At 41.6% G+C, this 25562-nt stretch overlaps 2 protein-coding genes across 2 annotated transcripts; one reads left to right on the top strand and one right to left on the bottom strand.

The window, feature by feature from the left end:
* Positions 1 to 1155: 1155 nt before the first annotated feature.
* Positions 1156 to 10553, top strand: LOC307026454 (uncharacterized protein). Its single transcript, XM_079661845.1, has 3 exons — positions 1156 to 2134; positions 2718 to 2874; positions 3260 to 10553. Exons 1-3 carry the CDS (start codon positions 1493 to 1495, stop codon positions 9934 to 9936), a joined length of 7476 nt encoding a protein of 2491 aa, XP_079517971.1. The 5' UTR covers positions 1156 to 1492; the 3' UTR covers positions 9937 to 10553.
* Positions 10554 to 11227: 674 nt separating this feature from the next.
* Positions 11228 to 25237, bottom strand: LOC307026327 (uncharacterized protein). The gene is made up of 10 exons (XM_079661646.1): positions 25127 to 25237; positions 17259 to 24522; positions 17082 to 17166; positions 16500 to 16578; positions 16311 to 16419; positions 16035 to 16166; positions 14576 to 14665; positions 14252 to 14395; positions 12693 to 12877; positions 11228 to 12605 (listed from the first exon to the last, which is right to left on the bottom strand). The coding sequence occupies exons 2-10, from the start codon at positions 24519 to 24521 to the stop codon at positions 12437 to 12439; spliced, it is 8256 nt and encodes a 2751-aa protein (XP_079517772.1). The 5' UTR covers position 24522; positions 25127 to 25237; the 3' UTR covers positions 11228 to 12436.
* Positions 25238 to 25562: the final 325 nt, after the last annotated feature.

Below are 25562 nucleotides of genomic sequence, written 5' to 3'. Positions count from 1 at the left end.
CTAATTATAAAAGGAACATTACGATATTTTTGTTTTCTTATTGTTTTGTTTGAGCAAAATTGACAATATATTCCCAGGGGAGAGCCTTTATAAAGTTGTGTTTCAGGTCTGTTTAACATATGAAACATAGAATGCATACTTCTCAGGTCCTGACACCACCTCTACTGTATGTCCTGCTATGACAGCTCTACATGCACCTGTGTCACACACCTTTCTGAAGAGGATTTACAAGCAATGCACTTGCAGGGGGGATTAACTTTGCACAAAGATTAAGCAAATTACCCAGGATGGTGTCTCCAGAAATAAACTGTTGCTGTGCAGTTATCTTAACAGCAGTCACCATGTAGAACACGGAAAAGCTTTTCATGGATTCTTTCAAAACGGTTGGGAATTTTACAATGCCGGAGTAGGTGAGTGTACGTTTGAATCTATGATTTTTTGTGGTATTTATTTGCTTGTTTACTGCCTCCAGTTATAATCTGTATTATGTGTAACCCTTGCAGCGGTCATCTCATGAGCGTAGATCGCAACAAAATAATGTTTCCAATTGATTTTGTCTCCAACAATTTTTCCAATATTGCAATATTGTCCTTCCTACTTATAAAAAAGAATATTATACATTTTTATTAACAGAAAATACAGCATAACTTGTACTGCTCAAACTACAAATACTAAATAATACATTTTAATACATTTTACTAACTTTTTAAGTGACTATTACAATGACCGATTAGCAATTTAAATAAAATAAAATAAAAATGGTTTGCAATTTAGCACTGATGCACTTTTTTCACATGAGCTGTACACTATATAGCAATTCAATATTCAAAAAGTTGTGATGGATTAATTTGAAGTGCATCAGAGATGTTATACAACATAGGGTTACAGTTTGAATTGATATTTGTATATATGCACTTTATATATTAAAAGTAAAACACTAACATGTGGTTTAGCATATTTCTCTTAGCATAAGAGGGAAAAAAAGAAGCTAGTACAATAATTAGTCTAACGTGTATCGCGTGTTATAGTGCTACAACCCGGGTAATCAAATAATTAAAGATGGCGTTCACGTGGCATGATTCCCAGAATTAGGGTGATTTACCTAATGGCCACTGTGAAGTAAACAACATATGCTAGCCGGAAGTTTCACTTGTTTACGCACATCATTAAAGTTGTGGTGTTATGTTATGTGTGTGTCTGACCGAGAGACAATCATTTTTTTCATAGATTTCCTGAAGTCTTCTGTTATTGAATGTTGTGATGATTTGTTGTGCATCACTGGAAACTGAACAAAAATAGATATAAAGATATTTGTTTACTCTTTACCACATTACTTAACGTGCTAGAGCAACTTGATAAACCTTTTGCAGTACTTAACTATAGATTATTGGCAAAAAGCTTTTCTATAAAATCAAATCATTTCCTACAATGGGAAGTGAAAGAAACAGATTCCTTACCTCTATTTCGCTCCCCTTCCAGCTGATCGGCCATTATGAGCGAGATGGGGTTTCCGAGGGTCCCCCCTGAACAGTCATCGGGGAGTGGGCACTCCTTTGGCACCCCACGCCATGCGAGAGTCATTGACCCCATCCTATCAAAGAGGGTCTGCTTTTACAAAAGTGGAGACCCTCAGTTCAATGGCCTGCGCATGGTCATCAACAACCGCACCTTTAAAACATTTGACGCTCTTCTGGACAGTCTCTCTAAAAAGGTTCCCCTGCCGTTTGGGGTGAGGAACATCACCACTCCTCGGGGGGTTCATGCAGTCCATACTTTGGATGAACTGGAGGATGGAAAATCCTACATCTGCTCCGATAACCGTAAGGTCAAACCGTTCAACCTGGCATTGGCCAGGAAGAAGCCGCTGCCATGGTACAACGCAAGGCCTGTTAGTTCCCGCCGCCGGACCGTCCAGCAGGCCAGGTCTTTCCCCGGGAAGAACCTCCAGAAGCATGAGCAAGTGTTTATGCGCACCCCAAAGAAGCTACTGGTTTTTTGCAATGGGGACCCCACTGTTAAACACACAGTGGTGCTTCACAAGAGGACTACACCATCCTTTGAGTCCATCCTGGATTATATTTCAGAGCTGGTACAGTACCAAGTGGCAAAATTGCACACAGCTGATGGAAGACGAGTGAGTGACTCCTATATGTCCATACAATTCATTTCTAAGGAGAAAATAGCACTATGACAACTTACTAGAAGTACATATAAATAATACACATAACATATTTCATTTCCCTTTTAAAACAGGAACAGTATACCCTCCTCTTGAGGAACCACAACCATATTATTACATAACTGTTTTTTTGAAAACGGATATGTAAGCAGATATCTTTGTAGCATTTAACTTGAGACATTACGATGCTAATATATACGTTTTATGTTCCGGTGAGTTCATTGCTGTTCCATAGAGAACTGGCTTGAACCTGTTGAACCAGTTATAACTGTCACAAGGAGAGAAAGTGTTAATCTTCTTTAGCAACTCACCCTAATACGTACTGAAGCATTCTGGGATACTGCACTGTAAGGCTTAAGGTCATGGATGTCATGTCAATTCAGAGCAGGGTGGTATTGCAAGGTGCCATTTGAACAAGCACTACATTTAATTAAGATTTGTCACACATACACTGCATGCAATTAGCAATTAAGTCACTCCTTATCAGATGTACATTCAAGTTTTTCATTCTAGTGCTAAAAAAGTGTTCTTTCTGCAGGTGGATGATCTTCCAGGCTTGATATTGTGCTCTGGGACTGTAGTGGCTGTAGGCAGGGAGCCATTCAGGCATGCAAACTACAATGAACAGAAATCACCAGGTTCAACAATGCTGCCTGCCAAAAGAGTGGGTTCAAGAAGACTAAGGGCTTTAAAACGTAAGTTTAGAATTGTTTTATTTTCTAAGCAATTATTTTACTTAGGTTTTAAGAATATTTATTCCATTGATGCAAACATACAGTGTGTCTGCAGTAATCTACTTGCTCTCATTGGATGAAGCCTGAAAGTGCTGAGGCCATGACATTATGTGTAGCACTGTGGATTACTTACATACACTGTCAACTCGGCTATTGCTCTTCATCAGCTGTGAAATGTTGTACTCACTTTTAAATGTTTCTTTTTTTCCCTTCTCTTTCTTCTCCTTCATGCTTCTTGGCTTCCTCTCCAACTGCCTACCAATCCTCTTCAATCATTGCCCTAAATCTTTGGATATTTCACAACATGAACCTTTTTTGTACACATATCATTTATTTGAATCAAAAGGTAAAAAGAAGTCCCTATCATGCACTTCAAAATCAAGAACTTTCTCCTCCTCATCCGAGAAGTACATCGTGAATCGGATTCATAACTCCATTGCAGGAAGTTCATACGACCTAGCTAGTCACTCATTGGAGTTGGAGTCAAGTCGTATGCTGGAATCAGTACCAGAAACACCTGAAGGGCATGAAAGCGTCCTGCCCTCGGAGGACGACATTGAAAAGTCCTTTCGTGTGAACCAAGATGGTAGCATGACAGTGGAGATGAAAGTGCGCCTGACAATCAAGGAAGAGGAAACCATCCATTGGACGACCACTCTGTCACGCTCAGCTGTAGCCAATCAGCTTAATGAGACCTGTTTGCCCGAGCTTGATGCAGAGCGGGAGATCAGCTCAGCAAAACCAAACTCACAGGAATTACAAAGCACTGCTGCCTCCACCGATACCATCAACAAGGACAGACCTCATGATAACAATGACGATAATCCTCCATCACTGTGCAATGGAGCTTTCAGTGAGAGTGGCAGAGAAGAGGACGATACCAAAGTACACAGGGAGGTGGTGTCCCCTAGGAGTACTTCTACACCAGAGCGGAAGCAAATGAGAAAAAAGCAAACATCTCTGGAGAGTATACAATTATTGACGGCAGAGGGGATTCGGGAAGATATGGTCGGTTCCTACTCCTTCAGAGAGCAGATGGAAAATGGGGCCATGACAGAGCAGTACTGCATGGTCAAACAGAGTAGCAGTAGACCAGTGCCCAAACCTAGAATAATTAGCTCTTTCGATGGCAACAGCAGAAATGTGTCCACCTTCAAATCAACAGGTCTGATGTCTGAAATCCTGCAGATTGAATCCAACGAAGAGGAGGTCCAGGAAACCGTCCTACATGTATATGAACAGCAGACCTACCAGGAAAGTTTATTTGCAAACCATAGTTCACAAGGAACTGCTTCTGGGGTTCCTCTTTGCAGGCTAGCTACTTCAGACACTGGACAGCTCTCTTCCAATAATGAGTGTGAACTCCAGCTCTGGGGGACATTATCAGCTTCTGAGTCAATAAGCATGTTGAGAAATGAGAGTCAGTCCGTCAATTCTGATTTAACTTCGCCTTCACTCAAGACTGGTGCAATTCAGAAAAGAAATGCTCAACAACGTTTCAAAAAGCCCACGAAAAGCAAGAAGCCCCAACAACGAGAGGCCAATAAAGATAAGAGGGTATCCACAAAACCAAAAGTCATGAAGAAACGTGTTTTTAGGCTTATGTCACCAGGGAAAAGACAACAAAATAATTCTACAGGAGCAACTGATAAAAGTAATAAAGCTAAAACATTTTCTAGTGCTGGACTCCTTAAGAGAATATATGGGAAAAGATCAAAAACACCTAAAAGCATGATAAAGCTCAAAAAGGTACCAAAACAAGATGGAGAAGGGGGTTGTGCAAGAAATAGCTCACAACAATCGGAGAACACAATGAAATGTATTCGAGAAGACCAAAACATACCATCTTCATTGAAAGATACTTCTTTGGAGACAGCTGATTTAGAAAAAAGCCACATGACTGTTTCTACAAATGAAGCCAGCCAAACTAGGGGAATACTGACACGACAGACATCAATGCATCAAGGGAAAAAGAACAAAAACGAGTCATATGATGTCAGCAAACACACATCTTTGCCTGCTTTTAACTCATCCAGTTCTATTACTAATGAATATGTGGAAAACTGGCTGGAGAAAGCCCATCTTAACCCCACGGACTATCCAGAAGAGGACAGTAAAAGCATAGAAGCAGTAACCCCTATACAAACACAAAACAGCAGGGATGAGGAGTTTGAGAATGGGAATGGCTTGACGATTGTGGCGGAGGAGGTTAAGTGTTTGGAAGAAAAAATACAATCATGTCCAACAGTCAAAAATGACAAACTGCCTGTGAATGGGTTAAGAGGTTCTGTCAAACAAAGGATCCAGTCTTTTGAAATTAAAGCATCGAGCCCATCAATGGAGAAATCCACACAAAATGCGCAAAATGTCCGTAGTCATACCACCACAAACACAGACAACTGCAACAGTTTAGCTGAGGTTAATACAGAACCAACAATTCCGCGTTGGAATCATATCTGTTCTGAAAAAAATCCACCAACTAATGAAACATCCAGGGAAATGCCATCAGTGAGCAAACTGGAAAATAAATCAAGTCCAATCCAAATCCCACCTATAAAAGAATCATCTTACAATAGTCTTTCAATGGAGCTACCACCCCCACCACCACCAGCTGAAGATACAGAGCTATCAAACACTGAATATTGTGGGATGGATGCATCCTCATTGCCCAGCAGCCCATTAGACAGGCTCTCATCAGAGAGCAGTCAAATGTCAGATAATCTAACATTATCCACCAGTCCTACATCTGACAAGACCATATCACCAACCAACCACATCATGGAAATGACAACATCAATTCAGACTGACATTCCTTCAACGGAGAGGAATGCACCATTAACAAGAGCTCCATCCATTAAAAGGGCCCCTTTGGTCAGTAATGTATCTCTTGACAGAAAAATGTCTATCAGAAAGGCTGGTCTAGATAAATATACTTTATGCAGTAATGCCACTTCAGAAACAAACACACCATCTTCTCCTGTCCACACAGTGTGCAATGATGTACTGCCAAATGGTATCCTTTTAACAGGGACACCACAAACAAAGGAATCACCATTAGAAGAGACACACAGTTCAAACAGCATCTTACATTGTGAAAGTAGTCAGTCATGGTATACTACTATAACGCCTACTAGTTCAAAATCTGAAGAAAGGATGTCATCAGCCAGTATTTCATCATGTGACACCCCAACACCAAGTGATTTTCCATTGGAAGAGACAATAAGGGAGAAAAACAATTTTTTTACCAAAAAAGAGGCATCATCACCAAGCACCTTGGTGAAAAAACATGTGACAATTCCATCTCCAGCAAGCAGTCCATCTCTAGAGAGAAACTGCCAAAACAAGAAGTCTCCAAAATTGACATCATTGCAACGCCATATTCCAGATAAAACAATGTCTCCAAATATTGGAATGCAAAGACATGGATCGCCAAAAGCTAGCCCCTCCACTATCAGAAAGCTTTATACACCTAGATCACAAAAGAGAATGTCTCCATATTCTCAGTCTTTGGACGTTGCGTCACCATCTGTCAGACACAAGTCAAGTGAGAACGTGCTTTCAAGAAATCTCTCCTCAGACAGTGCATCAGAGCCAAAAGATAATACACTAAAGCAAACAACACACCACAGAAAGCATCTCTCAACAGTAAAATCAACCTCTGAAATGGACAAAACACTAACTTGTGACAAACGTAAGCCTTTGGAAGCTGATCAGACGGATGACAATAAGGGGACAAATGACATTACAACATCAGATGAAGAGAAATCCATAACACAAATAATGTCCCCGCCATTACACATGGCAAATCAGCCAAACATGAAACCTGTGCTTGAAAAGATTTGCTACTCAATAAAGTCCATTAGACAGATTACACAGAACAACCGTCGATCATGTCTGGAAAAGTCCAACAGCCTGCCTGACTTCTCTTCTCATGTAGCCTCAACATTTGGCTCATCCACTAAAGCTCTCCTTGCTTTCTTGTCCGTCATGACCCTAAAGGAAGGCATGGCTAACCTTGATATGGTCGAGCTGAATGCAAACAGCGTAAGCTGTGCAGAAGCTTTAAAAATGATTGATTCTCTCAGAGAAATTGCCAGCATTGAGGACTCCAATGAGTTACAAGTTAGTTTGTCCAATTTACAGCAGTCTGCCTCGAAGCAGCTACTTCAAAGTTGGCAGGGCTTTCAGGAACTCAAATGCAAGAGCCACAGCGAAACACCGATTTATTCAGAAGACGGACATGCCACCCAGGCTGGTCCAGAAAAAGACTGTGGCATTGATGAAAATGTAATTGATGAGATTGTGGATACTCTTGGCATACCTGATCAACTCAAGGAGGAATTGGACTCTCTTTCAATAATTGTCAAAAGGGACAATGAAGAAGAGATAGAAGTGGAACCAAAAGACAACATTAAGGCCAAGATATCCCAATTCTCCACAGGCGATGGTGTTGGTGTAAGGACTGTTGCTCAAGATGAGAAAGTTAAGGTTGATGTGGGCTCCATTATTAGAACATTCACAGACATTGCCCAGCCAAAACAGTCCAACACAGTCAGGATCACTAAAGAAACCAAAGACAATGCTAGCCAATATGGGCAGGATGGTGCGGCTCCATGTCCACCAACTGAACCCAATGATAAAGAGATACCAAATGAAAGGCAGCCATCAGTGCTTGTTAAAGATAACTGGGAGCAAGGCCACAAGGAAGACAAATCAAACCAAGAAAGGGATCAAACTCATGAAGTAGTCAGCCACAAGCAGAGTTTTGAAGAAGATAGTTGTACATTCGAGCTGGAGGAGCAAGACAAGGTTAATCAGATGAGGATGTACAGTGAAGAGAGTTTCCCTGAGAACGAGCTTAGCCATTATGACGAGTCAGGTTCAGATGAAGAAGGGCAGAGCATGTCAAGTGCCATTAAAGATTTAGAGGCGACTGTGAGCTGTGAGCAGAGTGCATCGAGCTCAGAGTCAGCTGAGCAACATAGTTCAGAAGAGGAACAAGAAGTTGAATGTGAGGGGATACTAAATGAGAACTTGAACCATTCTGAGGAGGAGGAGGAGGAGGAGGAGGAGGTGGTGAAGCAACCAAGCCCGGATTACGATGTTGAAGTAAGAGGGGAAGAAATTATTTCCAGTCCAGATAGCCAACACAAGTCCATATCAGAGGAAGAGGAATCGGAGATCGGATGTCAAGCAGGCTCTACAGGACCGAATGTCAGTTTTGATGAAAGCACATTCAACTCAGATGTTGATGATCCGTGTTCAGAGGAAGAGGAGCAAGAGGTTGAATGTACGAAACTACAGGTTATCATTGAGGAAAATGTGTCTGGCAACGAGGCTGAGGAGGAAGAATACCTTGATGATCTTCCAGTTCAGAGGGAGTTAAAGGATTTGATTGCAGAGACAGAGGAGAACGAGGTCAGCTCAGACGATGAGGACCGACACGAAACACAAATATGTGATGAGATTAGTCTAAGAAACTTGATAGAAAATCAGGATTCATATGCCAATAGCAGTTTGATTAATTCTCACAATTTAACAAAGAGTTATGGATTCAATGCGGGTGAAGATAGTGGGAATGACCACAGCAGCTGTGAAGAACATATAGAAGTAGATCAACCAAAGGTCGATGATGGACAGATCGACTGCTTGAATAAATCATTATTAAGCTTCGATGTAAGAGAAGAAAAAGAGGCCAATATGGACAGATATAAGGAAGCTCCTGAATTGACAACAAAGTGTAAAGTAACAACAAATGAAAAGGCCGTGGACAAACTCAAGCATCAATTTGAAGAATTCATATCCCAATCGGTCACAGAGAGAATCATTCTTTTGGAAAAGAAAGTTGCTGATGAACAGAAGACAACCGAGAGTTCTGCCATCAAACGCTCCTCACAAAGACATCTCGAGTCAGATATGGAGAACTCCCCCTCTGAATCGCCTACATCTCAAACAGCTCCCATCAACCGATCACCTCCGCAGTCGTCGTTATCGTTCAGCTACGATTCCAGTGGCGTTATAACATCAGAGGCTGAAAGCAACAAGGTACGATTAATAAGGGAAATGTTCCTGGCAAAAAATGCCACAGATGTCCAGCACGGACGTTTCCCAAGCCTGAAGACATCAGATCTGTCCGACATAAGAGCGGAGACCTCAGCTAGTGCCGGGTACCAGTCTCTGACTTCAAGTGACCTGTCCAGCGGCGACGATGATTCAGCACGAAAATCCATCACTAAAGGCTTTGTGAGAAGAACTATCGAAAGGCTTTATGGCAAAAAAGAAGCGAGACCAGATGAGGAGGTGATCGAAAGGCCCCCATCTGCTACAAAAGAGAAAACGAAAGAACATCCGAGCATTTTCTCGCCTTTCCACATAGCCAAAGCCATGTCTGAGTTGTCTTATTTCAATTCATCTTCTGCTGTGGACACCTTGAGTGAAGCAGCACGTTGCATTACTTTTCATGCACAGGTCAGGCCAGAAGACGCTATTGATCCTGAACAATGGCTGTTTAAAGAAAACACGCTGATGAGAAAGTCGATTTCAGACCCGGTTGGAATAAAGAAAAACTCTACAAAGTCTCTTCAAGGCCAAGGAATGTGTGAGGATACAGAGGAGAACACCTCACAGTCCCGTATCAACATTGAAGTGGAGGACAAAAAGTTGACATTTACAAGAAAGTGCACCTACTTTTCTCTCCATGCTAGTGACTCAGAACCATGTCAAGAAGACCTGAGCATAGTTAGCAAGAACAGCGCTCAGGTTGACGGTATCATAGAGACAAGGGACAGTTTGGAAGACACCAAGATGTGGGCGGAGAGGAACGGCACGCTGCCCGGTGTTGGCGTTACTGACTTTAAGAAGAAGGATAACAAAGTGCATCCACTGGTAGAGCCTTCACCTGATGCTGAGGTAGTTGTGTTGCAGCCTGGGAAAGGACAGGGAGTCAGGAGCAGAAGGGTCGAGGATCCTGATATGTTGGACGTACTTTACACTTTTTGTGGTCAGAATTGTCCTTTCTTGTAAGGACGTCTTACATTTTTAACAAAAGTGGTTCAAAAATAAGTTGTTGAGCTACAGCAGGACATATTGTCTTTGGTGCCTACATTTTGATGATGCCATAGCCTTGGCAAAATACACTATCATGTCAACTCATTTGAGCCAAATGCTGAATGTGTTACCAGCCAATGTATTAACCCTTTATTTACCATCTCAGCTAAGAGTTTGTGCTCATTATTATGTCAAAATAGTTTTTTGGTTACATGGTGATTGTGTATTTGCCACACTCTGGAGCAGCTCTTTTCTTATTATAGGTTGCATGTCAACAAATCAAGTCCTGAGAGCATTAGTGTAATCTTGTTTTAAAACTCTTAAAGCAGATCAAGTCCCTGCAGATGTCATCCTGAGTCAACACGTCACTTTGTTGTTGCAGCTCAGGTATGGGATGAAGTTCAGGTCAACATTTTGTAACTGTATATATATATATACACATGTTGTGTGCAAGCTGTAGAAATGGTCATTTAATATCCTGATGAATGTTTTTTTGTATATTGGCTGTCTAAAGTGTAAATAAGACATTGATTTTCATAGCATAATACTTATTTACCAAACATTTATAATTAGAATACATGTTTTTTTTTCAATTTGGCAGCTGTGACAATTTTGTCTCTTAAATTGACGTGTGAGAATAAAAGTGTGTATTTACAAATGTTGGGTATTCTTTTTTACTGTGAGATAACATTTTCCCAGACTAAGATAATGTGAATTTCGTCCCGAGGTGGTCCTAGTGTCAGTGAAAGTCAACAGGCCAAGGTGACCACTGTGTTTGAGATACCTTAGGAAGCTCAGCTTGGTTGTTTTTCTCCTGCTGATCAGCATCCGATCTCCGTGGAGGAGCTGTTTTCTCACTCTGCGGCTGAGGAAGTATCCGTGTTGTTCTAAGGTTGTTTTGTTTCTCAGAAGTTGCCATCGAGCTGATCCGTGTTGTGACAGGAGTGTCGAGGAATGCACTAAGAGGGGAGTGTTTACATCTGCAACTACAAAGAGAATACATGACAGCAAGACAATTCCCACAATTGACACCTGTCAAACATTAATACAAATTAAGGCCATTTATAGGTGTGATCCATAAATACGTTTCACATTCGAAAGATGATCATTTTAAATCAAAAATAATCCAGTGTTACATCTTTTAACATACAACAACAATGTCCACTAGATGGCATTAGTGACTAATACTACAATGTAGACTGAAGAGGGTCAGAAGCTTGCTAGTGGAAATGCAAGAGCACAAAAAAAGAGAACTGAGTAAGAGAAATTGTTTTAAATCGTTTATTATTTAAATAAATATTTACATACAGCTTCGTATAAATCAAATATCTTTTTCTCCACGACACATTTTTCTAAAAGCAATTGCTTTAACAAGTAGGGAAAAGAAAAGAAGGGATGGAGTACAATGATACTGTAAATCTGTGTAGAGAGGAAGAGATACAACCCCTCATGTTGATCACCGAGCAAATGTTCCTGTTGGTAATCATAAAGGCTGAACCTTAACACATCCATTATTAATGTTGTTATAGTATGAATAACTCTACATGATCATTTGATATACATTTCATTCCATTTTACTTAGGTAAAAGGAGAATGATACTCTACATTAACGCAATAAAAAGCCATAACGTATGGCTAGGAAAAAAACAAAAATGTAAGTGACACATTATTCATTCAGGCACAAAGAAAGCAATAGACAGCTTCGGTGAAATTAAAAGGACATCACTCATACAGTTTTAGGCTCCAATGCCCTGCTAAAAACGGTGTACAGTATATGGCTCAGCTCGGAAAACTAAACGGGCAAGGTGATCTAAGGAAATTAGAGAACACAATTAATGCCCTGGCTACAGCTTCAACCCACATCTCTTTAGGATGATCAGTTTGAAATGTTATAATAAAAACATGACAGTGAAGTCAGTGGGACTTGTGTGGAAAAAATACATATTTAATCCGCCAGTAACATGATCGCTGCTGCTTAAAACCCAATCTGAGACGACGGCAGCTTCACTTTGAGCTGTGAAGAGATGGATATGATAATCCGTTGAAGTACACTACATTATGCAATTAAAAATCATTTCAACTTAATATGGACAAAACTCTAAAATAACATTTAAAATGCACCTGTTTGACCTCGCAGGAGTTCAAAGGAAAACATAAACGAAAGGCTCTTTGTTTTCTATTGCTGTCAGGTCATGCATGTAAACTCTATCCTTCTAATAAAACCAATTGTTTACTTAAAAGTGTATGAAGAAAATACTCTAATTTTTCAAAATACCATTCGGGGAGGGATTAAAGGGCGAGTTAATAAAAATGATTAACAACACCTTGTTGTTTTCATCCTGAGATTTAAACCAATGTGTGTCCTCTTCACGGAGTTATTTACAGTTTGTTTTTTACATTTTGCAAATCTGGATCAGACGCTGTTTAGCGATGATGCGTCCCGGTTCGATCCATTGTCACCTTTTCCTGGAGACTGTCATACTGCGTCAGTTTTTGGCTGGGATGAGCGCGTTCCACTCACAAAGTTATAAACCAAAAACTGAGAAGTGGAAAAATAATGTGTGGCGAAGAGCTTCCCGTCGGGTGTGGGGTCGGAGAAAGCGATCTCGTCTTTGCTCAGGTACGAACCGTAATCAAAGTTGTTCCTGTGGAGGGAAGAACAAAATGTCATTATGTCGGTTATTTTGAGCCTTTATCAAATCAACTACAGGTGGTTTTGAAGATGTTCTGACCTGAGGCACTCCAGCATGCGGGAGGCGATGCCCTTGCGTCTCATCATGTTCACCACCCAGATGCGGCTGATACCACAGATTGCTGGCTCCGGTGTCGTGGAGCAGCACCACGCTCTCTGGCGCTCAAACATCACCTTTTCTCCCTCTGTGCCCTCCGGTCCATGCTCCTCGATCACCCTGTATCCCTGCGATCATATAAAGGCTCAGTACAGTTTTACCTGAGGGTCTAGAAGAGAGGTCTAAGGCATATCTATTAAGAATTGTATTGACAGCATTCCTGAAGTGCATCACCATGAAATGGTTAAAACCAGAACCACCCACCTAGGGATGGGAATTTGAAAGCAAAAGTACATTCGAATATTCGACCCCCAAAAAAATGGTTAACCGATTAACCGAAATATACATATCCTATCAAAAAAAAATAAAAATGTGGGAAAAGATTTTAGAAAAAAATAAAAAAATAAATTAATTTTGAAAAATAAATAAATGCATAATCAAATAAGTATGGAAACCAAGTCGAATTTGTCAAATGTATTGAACTGGGGATCACAGTTTGAACAGTTGACAGCTATAGACCTAGAGCACATGTGTCAAACTCGAGGCCCGGGGGCCAAATCAGGCCCTTGGTGGATTTAATTTCGGCCCGCAGGATCATTTCTAATTACTATTAGATCTGGCCCGCCGCTATATTGCACGCACACCTTCTCTCAATCCTGAGGGTCTCCTCAGCTCAGAGCCTGACCCAAACATTGATGACCTTTCACCCAAGATGAGATGCCAAGTATCTGAACTAGCATCACAGAGCAGCACACTGAGTTTAATGGATGTTTCCTTCTGCACAAAAAACAGGGCATGTTTGGTTTTTTCTTTGAGGGAAATAGTTTTTTTGAAGCTGTTGTTGGCCTGTGGAAAAATGTAATCTTAGGAAATTACTCTGCAGATAGAGCCATAAGAAACGAATGCAACTGATTATTTAATGTTTCATGTTGTTTTTATAGGCAATAATTTAAGCTTTTATTAATTCTAGGTTTAATATGTGCAATAAGTTCATTTCAATAAGTTTTGCAATAAAAATTGAACATGGAGTCCGGCCCTCGACTAGTACCGATTTTTAAATGTTGCCCCACTGTGTATTTGAGTTTGACACCCCTGGTAGAGCTTTCATGCTCAAAACATAACTTGGTTTTCTGATGGATGTGGACATAAACGCGAGTGAAGTATAACCGGACGCAAGAGAGAGATCACCACTTGTATGTCACTTGTATTCTCTCTCCATCATTATTCTTTTTGTTTATTTACTATTATTTCTTATTTATTTTTCTAAGGTAGGTCATCTTTATTACATTTTTTATTTTATTTTGCCCTGGAGCAGTACTGAAAATGTGAATGTGACTGAAAGATATTTTGTACTGTATTATTACAACTGAAAATGTGATATTTTGTACTGTCAGGTTCTAAAATAAATCAAATAAAGGCTCAGTATAGTTCAAACTCATGCAGTCCGTTCATCCTTAACATGTTTTTGTAATAAACGAGTGTCAAAGATTGCAGTCTCTTACCTCTTGTATGTGCTCCGCTATAAGGCATCCACACACTTTCCTATCATGGGAGATGAATAGGAAGGTCTTGGTCACAGAGGGACACTTGGTCTCCACCTGCTGGAAGCCCAGGTCATTGTCCACCATCTCCCTGATCTCCTCCACCTGAGAAAAACCAAGTTAGTGGAAATGAAGATAACAAATGATGGTGTGGTATTTTTCTGAAAGTTTCCATTTGAATAACATCATATGTGTGATTTCATAGATTGTAATTGCGTCAGTAATGCCCATCATTGTTAAAGAATTCTATGATGGCAAAGGTTAATCCCCATTCACACACTGTACCTTCTTCAGAGCATATTTGGGATCATCAGGCAGGACCAGAATGATCTTGCCATCAGGATACTCTGCCAGGATCCTCTCTTTCTTCCATCCCTGAAAAAGAGAAGGGAAAAATTGATCAATTTACAAGATAAACTCTTAAGCATAATGTTACATGAGGCTTTCTACTTCATTTACTAAATACAGTAACTACCTATGTGGCACAAATAATGCAAATATGCTTGCCTATTAATGTTAGTAATGTAGCTGTTCTTTCTTCAAATTTACTTCAGATTATTTGACTATTGTTTTATTATTTCCCTTACAGGTTATTATTATGTTTTATTACATGGCTTAGTTGAATACTCGATTCTGATTGGTCAATTCAGAACACGTGACACATTGTTAATCCAGTAGTACAGACCACTGTCTAGGACTTATTGACCGTTGTTAAGGACGCTCACATCTGCACAAAGTCCGTTTGATTGAACTGTATACAGTTTGGCCGAAAAGCAAACTGCATGCAAGACAACAGCGCAGAAAGCCTCCTTTTTACGCAACGGGCCAGCCATAGACATCACACGGCAAAACATATTCAGTTACTTTGGCATTAGGGAAGGGATATCTAGATACTTTCCAAGGTTTGACATAATGAATTGTGCTACTTTTAAAGCAAGCAACGATGTTTTCAAATCTGTAATCAAAAAGCTCGTCAGAAACGCTATCGAAGCAGTTCCTGCCGTTGCTGAGGAGGATCAAGAAAGAGAAAGAGGGTAAAAGACGGAGCGCTGGACGTCACATAAATCATCAGAAGAAGGCAGAGAGGAAGTAAACACTAACAGGAACACGGTATGGGCTCTGCAGTGTTTAAGGACTTGTTAGTGGATCAGAAGCCGTGAACGGAGTTGGACAGTGCCGCCGTAAAGTTGTTGTTGTTGCAGTTCCAGCCGTTGGTGCGCCGTGGAACAGTTTTTTTTTTTTTTTAGCGGAAGAAATACGATCATTTTTAAGTCAATAAAATTATTTCAATTAATATTGGGAGTCGAGTCGTTAGTTTGTTTAGTATATGACCGTGTAATAAGCAAACAGAACACCCTGATGAGCCTGTCGGGTGGTCTTTTCCCCATAATGACCGCCTCGCTGCACATTACCCCTTACTTATTTGCTCCATCATTTCATAGCTACACACTATTGCATGCTGCCGTTAGGACACTGTACAATTTAAAGTAATCTAAAATCTTAAAGTGTATTGAACATTAGGAATATTAGCTATACTTGGTGGCATCTGTTTGAATCCCAAAAGTGAAGTAAAGTTGTATTCACTTAGCGTGCGATCACATAAGATTACCCTCTAACTGTTGGTTATTTATTTGGCAAGTAAACGACTCTACACATACTTGGTGTAATGCACTTATGTCAATACTGTGAGAGAGTAGGCAAGACAAATAATAAAGCCATTTCATTTAAAGAATCCTCCTCTCACCACATATTTAACAGCGCTGATGAACTGGTTGTGGAAGAGTAGATGCTGAGATTCATCTTCAGGGTTGGCAGCAGAGTAGAGCATCCCACACACGCTGCAGGCCACCGCTCCAAAATGCTTCTGTCCTGCATCCTGCGAGACACGGAAAACAACACATCACTACTCGTGTAAATACATCCTCAAAATATTCCCTTGAATAAGCCCGGAAGGCCTCAACCTTCAATTTCTGATATCCTTTAAAGTTGTCTTGAACAATAATAACAGACATATGCTCACAATGATGGTCTGGGTGCTGTCTTTGTCAGCCTCCTTGAGCTTCTTGACTTCTTTTTGCAGGCAGGCGTCAGAGAGAGGAGTCCTGCCATCCCTCGTCTCCGCTGCTCGTCTGTTCACAAACACACATTATTTCACATTTCTGTTGCTACGAGAGAAAACATGTCAATTTACTCGAGAGGATCTTCTTACTCTTGAGGTTTTCCCGATGCCTTCTCTTCTGTCTTGACTGTTTGTGCCTTGTTCTCAGGAGATGGATCCACACCAGTCACTGTCAGAAAAGGTACGATTATTTCAGCGGTGTGATTTTGTATATCAAGAAAATAAAATCTATTATTTTAGATTTATGTTGCCATGCGATGAGTAACAACTGTGACAACAATGTGAAGTCTTCTTGATAATTCACATCATAATACATTTTCACAAAGATTTCGTGAAATTAAATGAAATACTTAAGAGAACAAATAAAAGTCATTGTTTACTGGAAGATATCCTGTGGGCACGGTCTGAAATGTAAAAGTTCCTAAAGGTTAGAATTGGTAGGAAAAAGTTCGAATTAATATTCCTAACTGGCACTTACAATGACATTTAAGACCAATTAAACAGAACTGATTTGACCAATTATTATTAGATTTAAAAAAAACAATAACGAAAAACATTTTGCCATTTAAAGCCTTATTTTTTTTATTAAAACATTTGATGCATTGTTTATGTATTCTCTGGGACCCTGTGACAGATGTTTAGAAGAAATACTAGCTGCAAATAAATACATACCTTTAGGCTTTTCTTCACACTTCAGTGTGTCAGACACTTTAGAGCCATCTTTAGCGGGAATGGAAGAGGTGGGATTAGCTGTACCCTAAATAACAAAAAGAGAAAGGGATGAGTATCATAGTTTTTCAAAAATGCTCTTTGTGACACGCATTATGGCATAATTCATTTTTGAGTTACCTTGCATTTGCCATCTTCTGCTGACGGCTTCTGTGTGGTTTTCTGGGATGTTGAATCAACGTGGGTCTTAGGAACAGCTGGCTTTGTCTCAGATGTTGTTGAACCTGCAGACTGAGATGCTGTCTGCCTGAGCTGAGCTGCACCCTCACTACCAGCAGGCTTCAACTGAGGCGAGGCAGCGGGCCTGGACTGACCTGGAGCTGAAACAGCCTTTGACTCGGGTGACGTCATGAGAGGAGGCTTTAACTGAGCTTTAACTAAAGGATGTTTTAAAGAAGCTGTGACAGTAGCTGTGACAGTAGCTGTGGCAGTAGCTGAGGTCTTTAACTGGGGTGTCGTTGCAACTGCAGGCTTTAGCGGTGGATTTGTGGAACCGGCTGGCCTCAACTGACCTGGGATCAGTCCAGCTCTGAGTCTTGCCTGGTTTGCAAGATGTAACGACTGAAGAGTGGGTCTAGATTGCGCTGCAGGGTTGGACTGGACACCCGGTCGTGTCGGCCTTGGCTGAAGACCGGGCTTTTTTGTTGGTAATGGGTCGTCATCTAGTTCAAAATCATCAAAGGAATACTTTGGCCTAGGCCTGTATGGCTTGTACTCAACGGGCTTCTGTTTTTGAGCTTTAACTCCATTAGGCATGGGTGGGGGTACTGCCGGGAGGGTCCTCTTTGCTGCTGATCGGGTCACTTTAGGGGTGGGCCCCGGAGAAGGGGTTTCTTTAGGAGTCAGAGCCTTAGTTTGCCTTGTAGATTTACGAATTCCAGCGTTAGGAGTCGCCGTTTTGGAGGCTTCAGCTTCAGGTTCAGGGGGTTCAGTTTTGGGTGTTTCTATTTTAGTGGGTTCAATCTTACTGGGTTCAGCTTTGGGAGGGTCAGCTTTAGGGACTTCTACCTTGGGTGTTGCAGGCTTGCTGTTGGAGGCGGGGCTTGGGAGAGGTGATACGGATGGAGCGGCTGCAGGTGGAGGAGGAGCTGTGGCCACAGGAGGAACTGAGAAAGGAAAGGATGCAGACATCGGTGATTGCCAATCCATGTCTGAAAACATCTGATTTGCTTGGTCCGACTTAAGCTTCTTCACACGTGCCCAAGACATTTTCTCTCTCTGCAGTTCAACCTGTCTTAGCCTCTGATATCTAGTTAGCTTCTTCTTCTCATGGGCTTTCAGTGGCACTGAAATCTGCGTGACAAAGAAACGCCTCTTTGGAGTTTCTGGAGTGGGCTTTGCGGCGGGCTCTGCAGCGGGCTTTACCTCAGTTGGGGGCCGGGCTTTAGGGGCCTCCTCAGCAGGGGCCACTGAAGCAGAGCCCTCCTCTGGTCCCGCAGGAGTTGCAACAACAGCAGTGTCTGCCTCTTGCTTGTTAACAGGTGGACTTTCTTTCTTGCTCGTTTCACTCTTGGATGCGGCTTCTGATGCTGCTGCTAGCTTTTCGTCTTCTATCCTCTTTAACAGCATGCTGTCCGTAGCAATGTCCTCTGCAATTTCGTGACACAAAGCTAAGAGGTTCAGCTGCTGTCTGTTTGCAGTTCTCTTCGAGGCCGCAGCCTTTTGCTCAGCCAGAGCTGCCAGGCGGGCTTTGGTTCTGGCCTGTGTGTTCATTTCTTGTTTCTTGGGTTTTTCTGCCCCCTGTCCCTTTTGATCATCTTTAGTCTTTTCATTTAGCTTCAAGCTGGTCCCACATGTATCGTCTTTAGCTTTTTCCTCAGACTTTTTAGGAGGGTCTGCCTCAGGTGTTTTCTGGAGTTTTTTTATTATTATGATGTCACTATCTTCATCACTCCCTTCCTCTGCGACTACAATCTCACGTCCGATCTCTATTTCCTGTAGAATCTGCACTTCTTGTAAATCCAAATCAGCATCGGCGTTTGTTATTATCAGTGCATTGCAGTCTTCATTCGTGACTTGAGCATGGCAGTTTGCCATATCAATCTCTGAGGTATTAACATCCATCAAGTCAGAGGTCGGGTGACTGCTGTGGTTGGAATTTTTAAGAACTTCAACACTTTGGTCTGTCATCTCCTGATCTACAACCTCACTTGAATTGGTCACTTTGATCTCATCAGCTGGGTGACATTGGTGCACTTCTGCCTGCAGGAAGTCGGCTCTTTGGGAACCATTTAAAATCCTTTCATTCTCCACATCGCCTTCCAAAGGACCGTCTGCATTCACCTGCTCTGAAAGAGAGTCCGACAAACCCGATTCAGCCGCTGCTTGAGTGACAATGTCGTAGTGAAATGCACCCGCTTGCATTGGTTCTAAGATAAAAAACTCCTCAGATGTACTATCTGGTATTTCCACTTTAGTGGTGGCTGTAGTTGTCGTCACTGTGACGTCTGCCACCTCCTGCACCTGTTCAGAAACCTCTGTGGCACTGGCACAATCTGCATACCCATTCCTTTCTCTTTGTAGTGTAGCATCTTCCGACTGGCCATCTGGCATGCTGATGTCATCGCTGGAGCTGATCACTGCGACTTGTTTCACATTCATGTTACTCTCCTCCAAATGTGCAGGAACACAACTCTCTGGCACTCTGACGGTTTGTGCCTCCACTTCAACATCTTGGCTGTCTGGGACACACATTTGTTCCTGGAGGTCTTCCTCTTTTCCCAGTTGCTGGCTACAACTGTTGTCTCTACTAGTTGATACATCTCCTTCAATCTCCCGAGTGTTCTGAATGTCCAGTAAAGACGCACCGTCGTGGTTCTCTGATGCTGTGGAAATCTCCCTGTCATCATTACTCTCTGGACTACTAATGGGCTCATACACCATCTGGTTTTCATGAATCTCAACATCTGCCTGATTAACCGTATTAATTGGCTCGCCTGATGCTGGAATTACAATATCAGCGTCATCCGGTTGCCCACAAACAAACACTATTACTTCATTGCTTCCAGTTCCTTCTCCTTCAATATCGCTGACCCTTTCTGTTGATAAACCTACAACATCCATATTCCCTTGGATATTCTCACTCGGCTGTATCTGCATGTTGGCATTATCCTCACTTTCAGGCCAAGGAGGAGGTTGGTTAGTTTCACTCGATAAGGCTATAGTGGGTTCATCGACTCCTCCCGTCCTCTGGTTTTGCTCCTCCATGGTCGGTGCTGCATCAAAAATATCCTCCGGTGTTTTAGTAGTTTCCATATTTATTTGAACGTCTGTAACATCCACACATTCAGCATTAACCTCATTTTCCTTTTCCTTACTCTCACAACTTGCAGTCACGAGATCATTTTGAGCTTCGGCGTGGAGTTCTGGGCTCCCCTTGATTTGCATTTCGTCTGTAAGGGGTTGATTAGAAATTTCTGGCGCTGCTGTCGGTCGCCCCTCCATTTCTATATGATTATCAGATGCATCCACACATACTGTGATAACTGTGTGCTTGTTTTCTTCACTTCTTGTGTTTGCCACAATCAAATCTTTAGGATCGCTGACCTGTGTTGTGAGTTCTTCGACCTTATGACTTCTCTGATTCTGTGTTTCTGCTTTAGTTGTGGGATCAGAAGTCTCCTCTCGTGTTGTTGTGCTCTGCAAATCAATTTCTCTTTGATTCTCTGTTGCACTGACACACACTGTGGTAACCTTGTTTTCATTTCCATTCCTCTCAGCAGTCTGAATCTGAAGACCTTTTTGAGAGCTGTCTGTTTCAGGTTCAAAGACTGCTTGGCACACCTGGGCTTGTGTTTCTGCTATGTTAGAAATCTCCATTGATGTTGCTGCAGTCTTGATATTTACTTCATTTTGACTTTGTATTTCCAGTGCATGTGCTTTGTCAATTATCTCCTCAGATGATGTGGTCTGCATGTCCACTTCTATTATGCTTTCAACTACAGGAGCTGGATTTTCCATATGTTCAGCCTTTTGATCCTCATGCAGTTCAGCAGACATGTCTGTGGTGGGTTCAATGACTTCCTGGTTTTGCATATCCACTGTAGGTGCAATGTTAGACGTCTCTTCTGATGCTGTTGTTGTCTGCAGATCCACTGTAGGAGTAGGTGCAATGTTAGACCTCTCTTCTGTTACTGTCGTCTGCATATCCACTGTAGGAGTAGGTGCAATGTTAGACGTCTCTTCTGATGCTGTTGTTGTCTGCAGATCCACTGTAGGACTAGGTGCAATGTTAGACGTCTCTTCTGATGCTGTTGTTGTCTGCATATCCACTGTAGGAGTAGGTGCAATGTTAGACGTCTCTTCTGATACTGTTGTCTGCATATCCACTGTAGGACTAGGTGCAATGTTAGACGTCTCTTCTGATACTGTCGCCTGCATATCCACTGTAGGTGCAATGTTAGACGTCTCTTGTGATGCTGTTGTTGTCTGCAGATCCACTGTAGGAGTAGGTGCAATGTTAGACCTCTCTTCTGATACTGTGGTCGTCTGCATATCCACTGTAGGTGCAATGTTAGACCTCTCTTCTGATACTGTCGTCTGCATATCCACTGTAGGAGTAGGTGCAATGTTAGACGTCTCTTCTGATACTGTCGCCTGCATATCCACTGTAGGTGCAATGTTAGATGTCTCTTCTGATGCTGTTGTTGTCTGCACATCCACTGTAGGAGTAGGTGCAATGTTAGACGTCTCTTCTGATACTGTCGCCTGCATATCCACTGTAGGAGTAGGTGCAATGTTAGACCTCTCTTCTGATACTGTCGTCTGCATATCCACTGTAAGAGTAGGTGCAATGTTAGACGTCTCTTCTGATGCTGTTGTTGTCTGCACATCCACTGTAGGAGTAGGTGCAATGTTAGACGTCTCCTCTGATACTGTCGCCTGCATATCCACTGTAGGAGTAGGTGCAATGTTAGACGTCTCTTCTGATACTGTTGTCTGCATATCCACTGTAGGAGTAGGTGCAATGTTAAACGTCTCTTCTGATACTGTCGCCTGCATATCCACTGTAGGAGTAGGTGCAATGTTAAACGTCTCTTCTGATGCGGTTGTTGTCTGCATATCCACTGTAAGTGCGATGTTAGACGTCTCTTCTGATGCTGTTGTTGTCTGCATATCCACTGTAGGTGCAATGTTAGACGTCTCTTCTGATGCGGTTGTTGTCTGCATATCCACTGTAGGTGCAATGTTAGACATCTCTTCTGATGCTGTTGTTGTCTGCATATCCACTGTAGGTGCAATGTCAGACGTCTCTTCTGACGCTGTTGTTGTCGTCTGAATATCCACCTCTACTCTATTCAGATTCTCAGCAGCAGCTAGAGCTTCAGCATCAACCCTGCCTTCAGCTTTCTGGCAAATTGCAACTGGATGTTTCTGTGTTTTATCAGACATTTCTGCGATAGGTTCGTCGTCTCTTGGCCTCTCCTGGATTTGTACTTCCACAGAAGATGCAGGATTAAGCATCTGTGATGCCGTTGTAGTCTGTCTCTCACGTCCACTAGTGCATTCAAAGTCCTGGTTGCCGTGATGTTCCATTATTTTAGAATTTGAAACACAATCCTTATTAAATTCTGTAGATATGTCTGCAGTGTGTTCACTTACTTCCTGCCTCTTCTGGATTTGTATTTCCATTGTGGCGGCTTCATTGGAAATGTCCTCAAAGTCGTTCTCTTTTTCTATCCTTGTCTCTACAACTTCTTTGACTACAGCTGGTATTTGCGTAGTATTGCCATTACCTATGTGGTTCCCCCCGTTTAGTGTATCCTCCTTAGGTGCTGATTTATTCCTGTCCTCTGTCATTTTGGTCTCCAGGTCCGTGTCAATATGCCCCTTCAAGTCTGTGACACACTCAGAGAGCACCTTGTTTTGATTTTGCTCAGGAACAGCCTCACAATTTGATGTCAGAATTTCTGTACAGCTGTCAGTCGTCTTTTCCATCACTTGTACTTCAGCAAAGGACGCAGAAACAGCAACAGTCTGAGTCGACAGGAACTCGACTCCTTTCCTATCACTTTCCTTACGTTTTTCCTCTGACTTTCGTACTAGTTTTTCCACATCCTCACACGAGTTGGTAATTGCACCTGGCACTTCATGGCTCACGTGATGAATGATGTTAGATTCCTCTTTGAAAGTAACTTGAATTTTGACACTGAGGTCTGTTTGAGTGTCTGGATTGCCAGTGGGCAGTGTTAATTTCTTATTAGTCTGACTCTCAGGATTAACACCTCCTTCCATGTTTGTTTCATTTGATAACGCTTTATCTACGACATCAATATGGTCTGCGGAGACATTGGCTTCCTGTCCTTCATCCTCACTTTTACATTTTACATCCAATGTCTCCTTAGAAACAGACTCTGTGGTGTCCTCAGTTTCAGTTTCACTGATGTTAACTGTAGGACTTTTAGGAAATGAGTTCATGCTCTCCTCTAACTGTATTTCCACTTCACAGCATGGATTTGCCTCTCCAGTACTATACAATGTTTCCACTGCAGGTGCAACAGTTTCATTGTCTACACACTTTTGGTTATTGATGTCTTTCTTTTCAATCCCTTCTGCCTCAGATGTGATGCAAGGCGACCCTTTAGATGTTGCAGTGACAGGGTCTAAGCTCTCTATACATGATGTTGGGGTTTTATTATCATTGAGCATTTGGCCTTCTACATTTTTCAATTCCTCATGTTTGATTTGATCGTCTGGGCACTCAAATTCAATGCTAGCCTTTGCACTTCTGCTTGCAGCGACTAAAGTGTATTTTGACTCTGCTTGTGTTGCATTAACTGACATTACTTGTACCTGTAGTTCAGTGACAGAGTGTGCGGATTCTTTTTTCTGATCCATATCAAGCTCTCCCATACTTGAATCTGAAAATCTACCATAATTGTGGTCCATCTGAACGGGGCCTTCAGGTGCAGACGGTGACCCTTGGCCTGTCTCCTGTGGGTCAGACGTTGGCTCTTCAGCTTTGCGCTTCGCTTTGACTCGATTAGAATATTTTCGGATGCAGCGTGCCTTGTCGCCATCATGCCTCTCTCTGAAAGGGTCAGTCTTACTACTATCACTACTTAATTCATCCTCAGACTCAGTGGAGGCTGTTCGCTTCAGGGAAGCATTGGAGTTAGCTTTCTGTGAGGGAGCTTCTCCGCAGGAGGCACTTGTGGCATTTAGGAGCTTGGATTCTTTGAGAGGGGGTTCAGAAATGGTTTTGCTGGAATCCTTTGGAGGGGAACTCTGTATTGATGACTTGGCTGGTATATTCCGTGAGTCTGCTGCTGTATTATTTATAGCTGGTGCAGTTGTGGATTGCATGTCATCCTCATCCTGATCCAACTTCCTTATCTTGCACTGAGAATCATCAGGAGATGACCCTCTCTTTGGGGCATGCATTCTGTCAAAATACGTGACAAAAATATAGGTATTACAAAAAGGCAGGAAAACAGCACAAATTGAACAAACTCTTTAATTAGAATTGTATTAAATAAGCTATAAGTAACACTTTCAGGCACCCTCTTTTAATTTTTAGCTAGACATCTGATGAAGTTAATTGATTATATGCTTTCAAAACAGTGATCTGTGTAAAGTAAATTTAACAGAAATAACTATAACATAAACAGGAACTATATTCATGTTTTAAATGCATTAACTGTTACCTGGTATTTATGATCATAAAAAAGGCTAACGGGAAATAAACAGTGATACATCGCAGTTAAACTAGGTGGTTAGTGAGTCACCCAATGTACGATTTACAATTACTAACTTGGTTGCCATCTGCATATAATCTTACCGATAGCCTGACAGAGAATGGTGTCCCCAAAAGTTGTGCTAACAGTCTGAAATGCACAGTTAGCTATTGCTAGTAAGTGTGCTAGCTGGAAGTGATGGAAGCTAATGCTAGCAACTCGCAACAAATGAACGATACGAGACTCGGTTACTAAGTCAGTAAAAACAGCAGGCGGACACACAGAGGAGATAATAGAGAGAGTATATCTTACTTTACTTATGTGTGCGAAAAGATAAAGCCAAGACATCCGTCAATGAAACTCTCTTCGCTGTTTTCTTTTTCAACAACAGCTGTTTTTTTTTTTCTGTGAATAAAAATTAACTGTACTTCCGGAGAGGAACAGCGGAAGTGACGTAGGAAAGCTCAAGATTGAGAGTGAAGTTTTGTAAATTTGGGCTTTGATTTATTTATTTATGAAAGATAGAAATTGCACATTAATGAACATTGGTGTCATGCTAATATAACGTATTTTAACACAGTGTTAAATGTTAATAACGTGCAGTATAATTGCACAATAATTACAAGGAAAAGGAATATCACATGCCAACATATATACAACAGCTTTTATAGACACCTACAACCATATTGTTCAACTTCTAGATACATAATTATATGTCAGCAGTGGTTTTAATATAACTTTTATACTT

This window comes from Notothenia rossii (assembly GCF_949606895.1).
Source record: "Notothenia rossii genome assembly, chromosome: 12".
Taxonomy (NCBI): Eukaryota; Metazoa; Chordata; class Actinopteri; order Perciformes; family Nototheniidae; genus Notothenia; species Notothenia rossii.
This window is presented reverse-complemented; position numbering and strand designations above follow the sequence as displayed.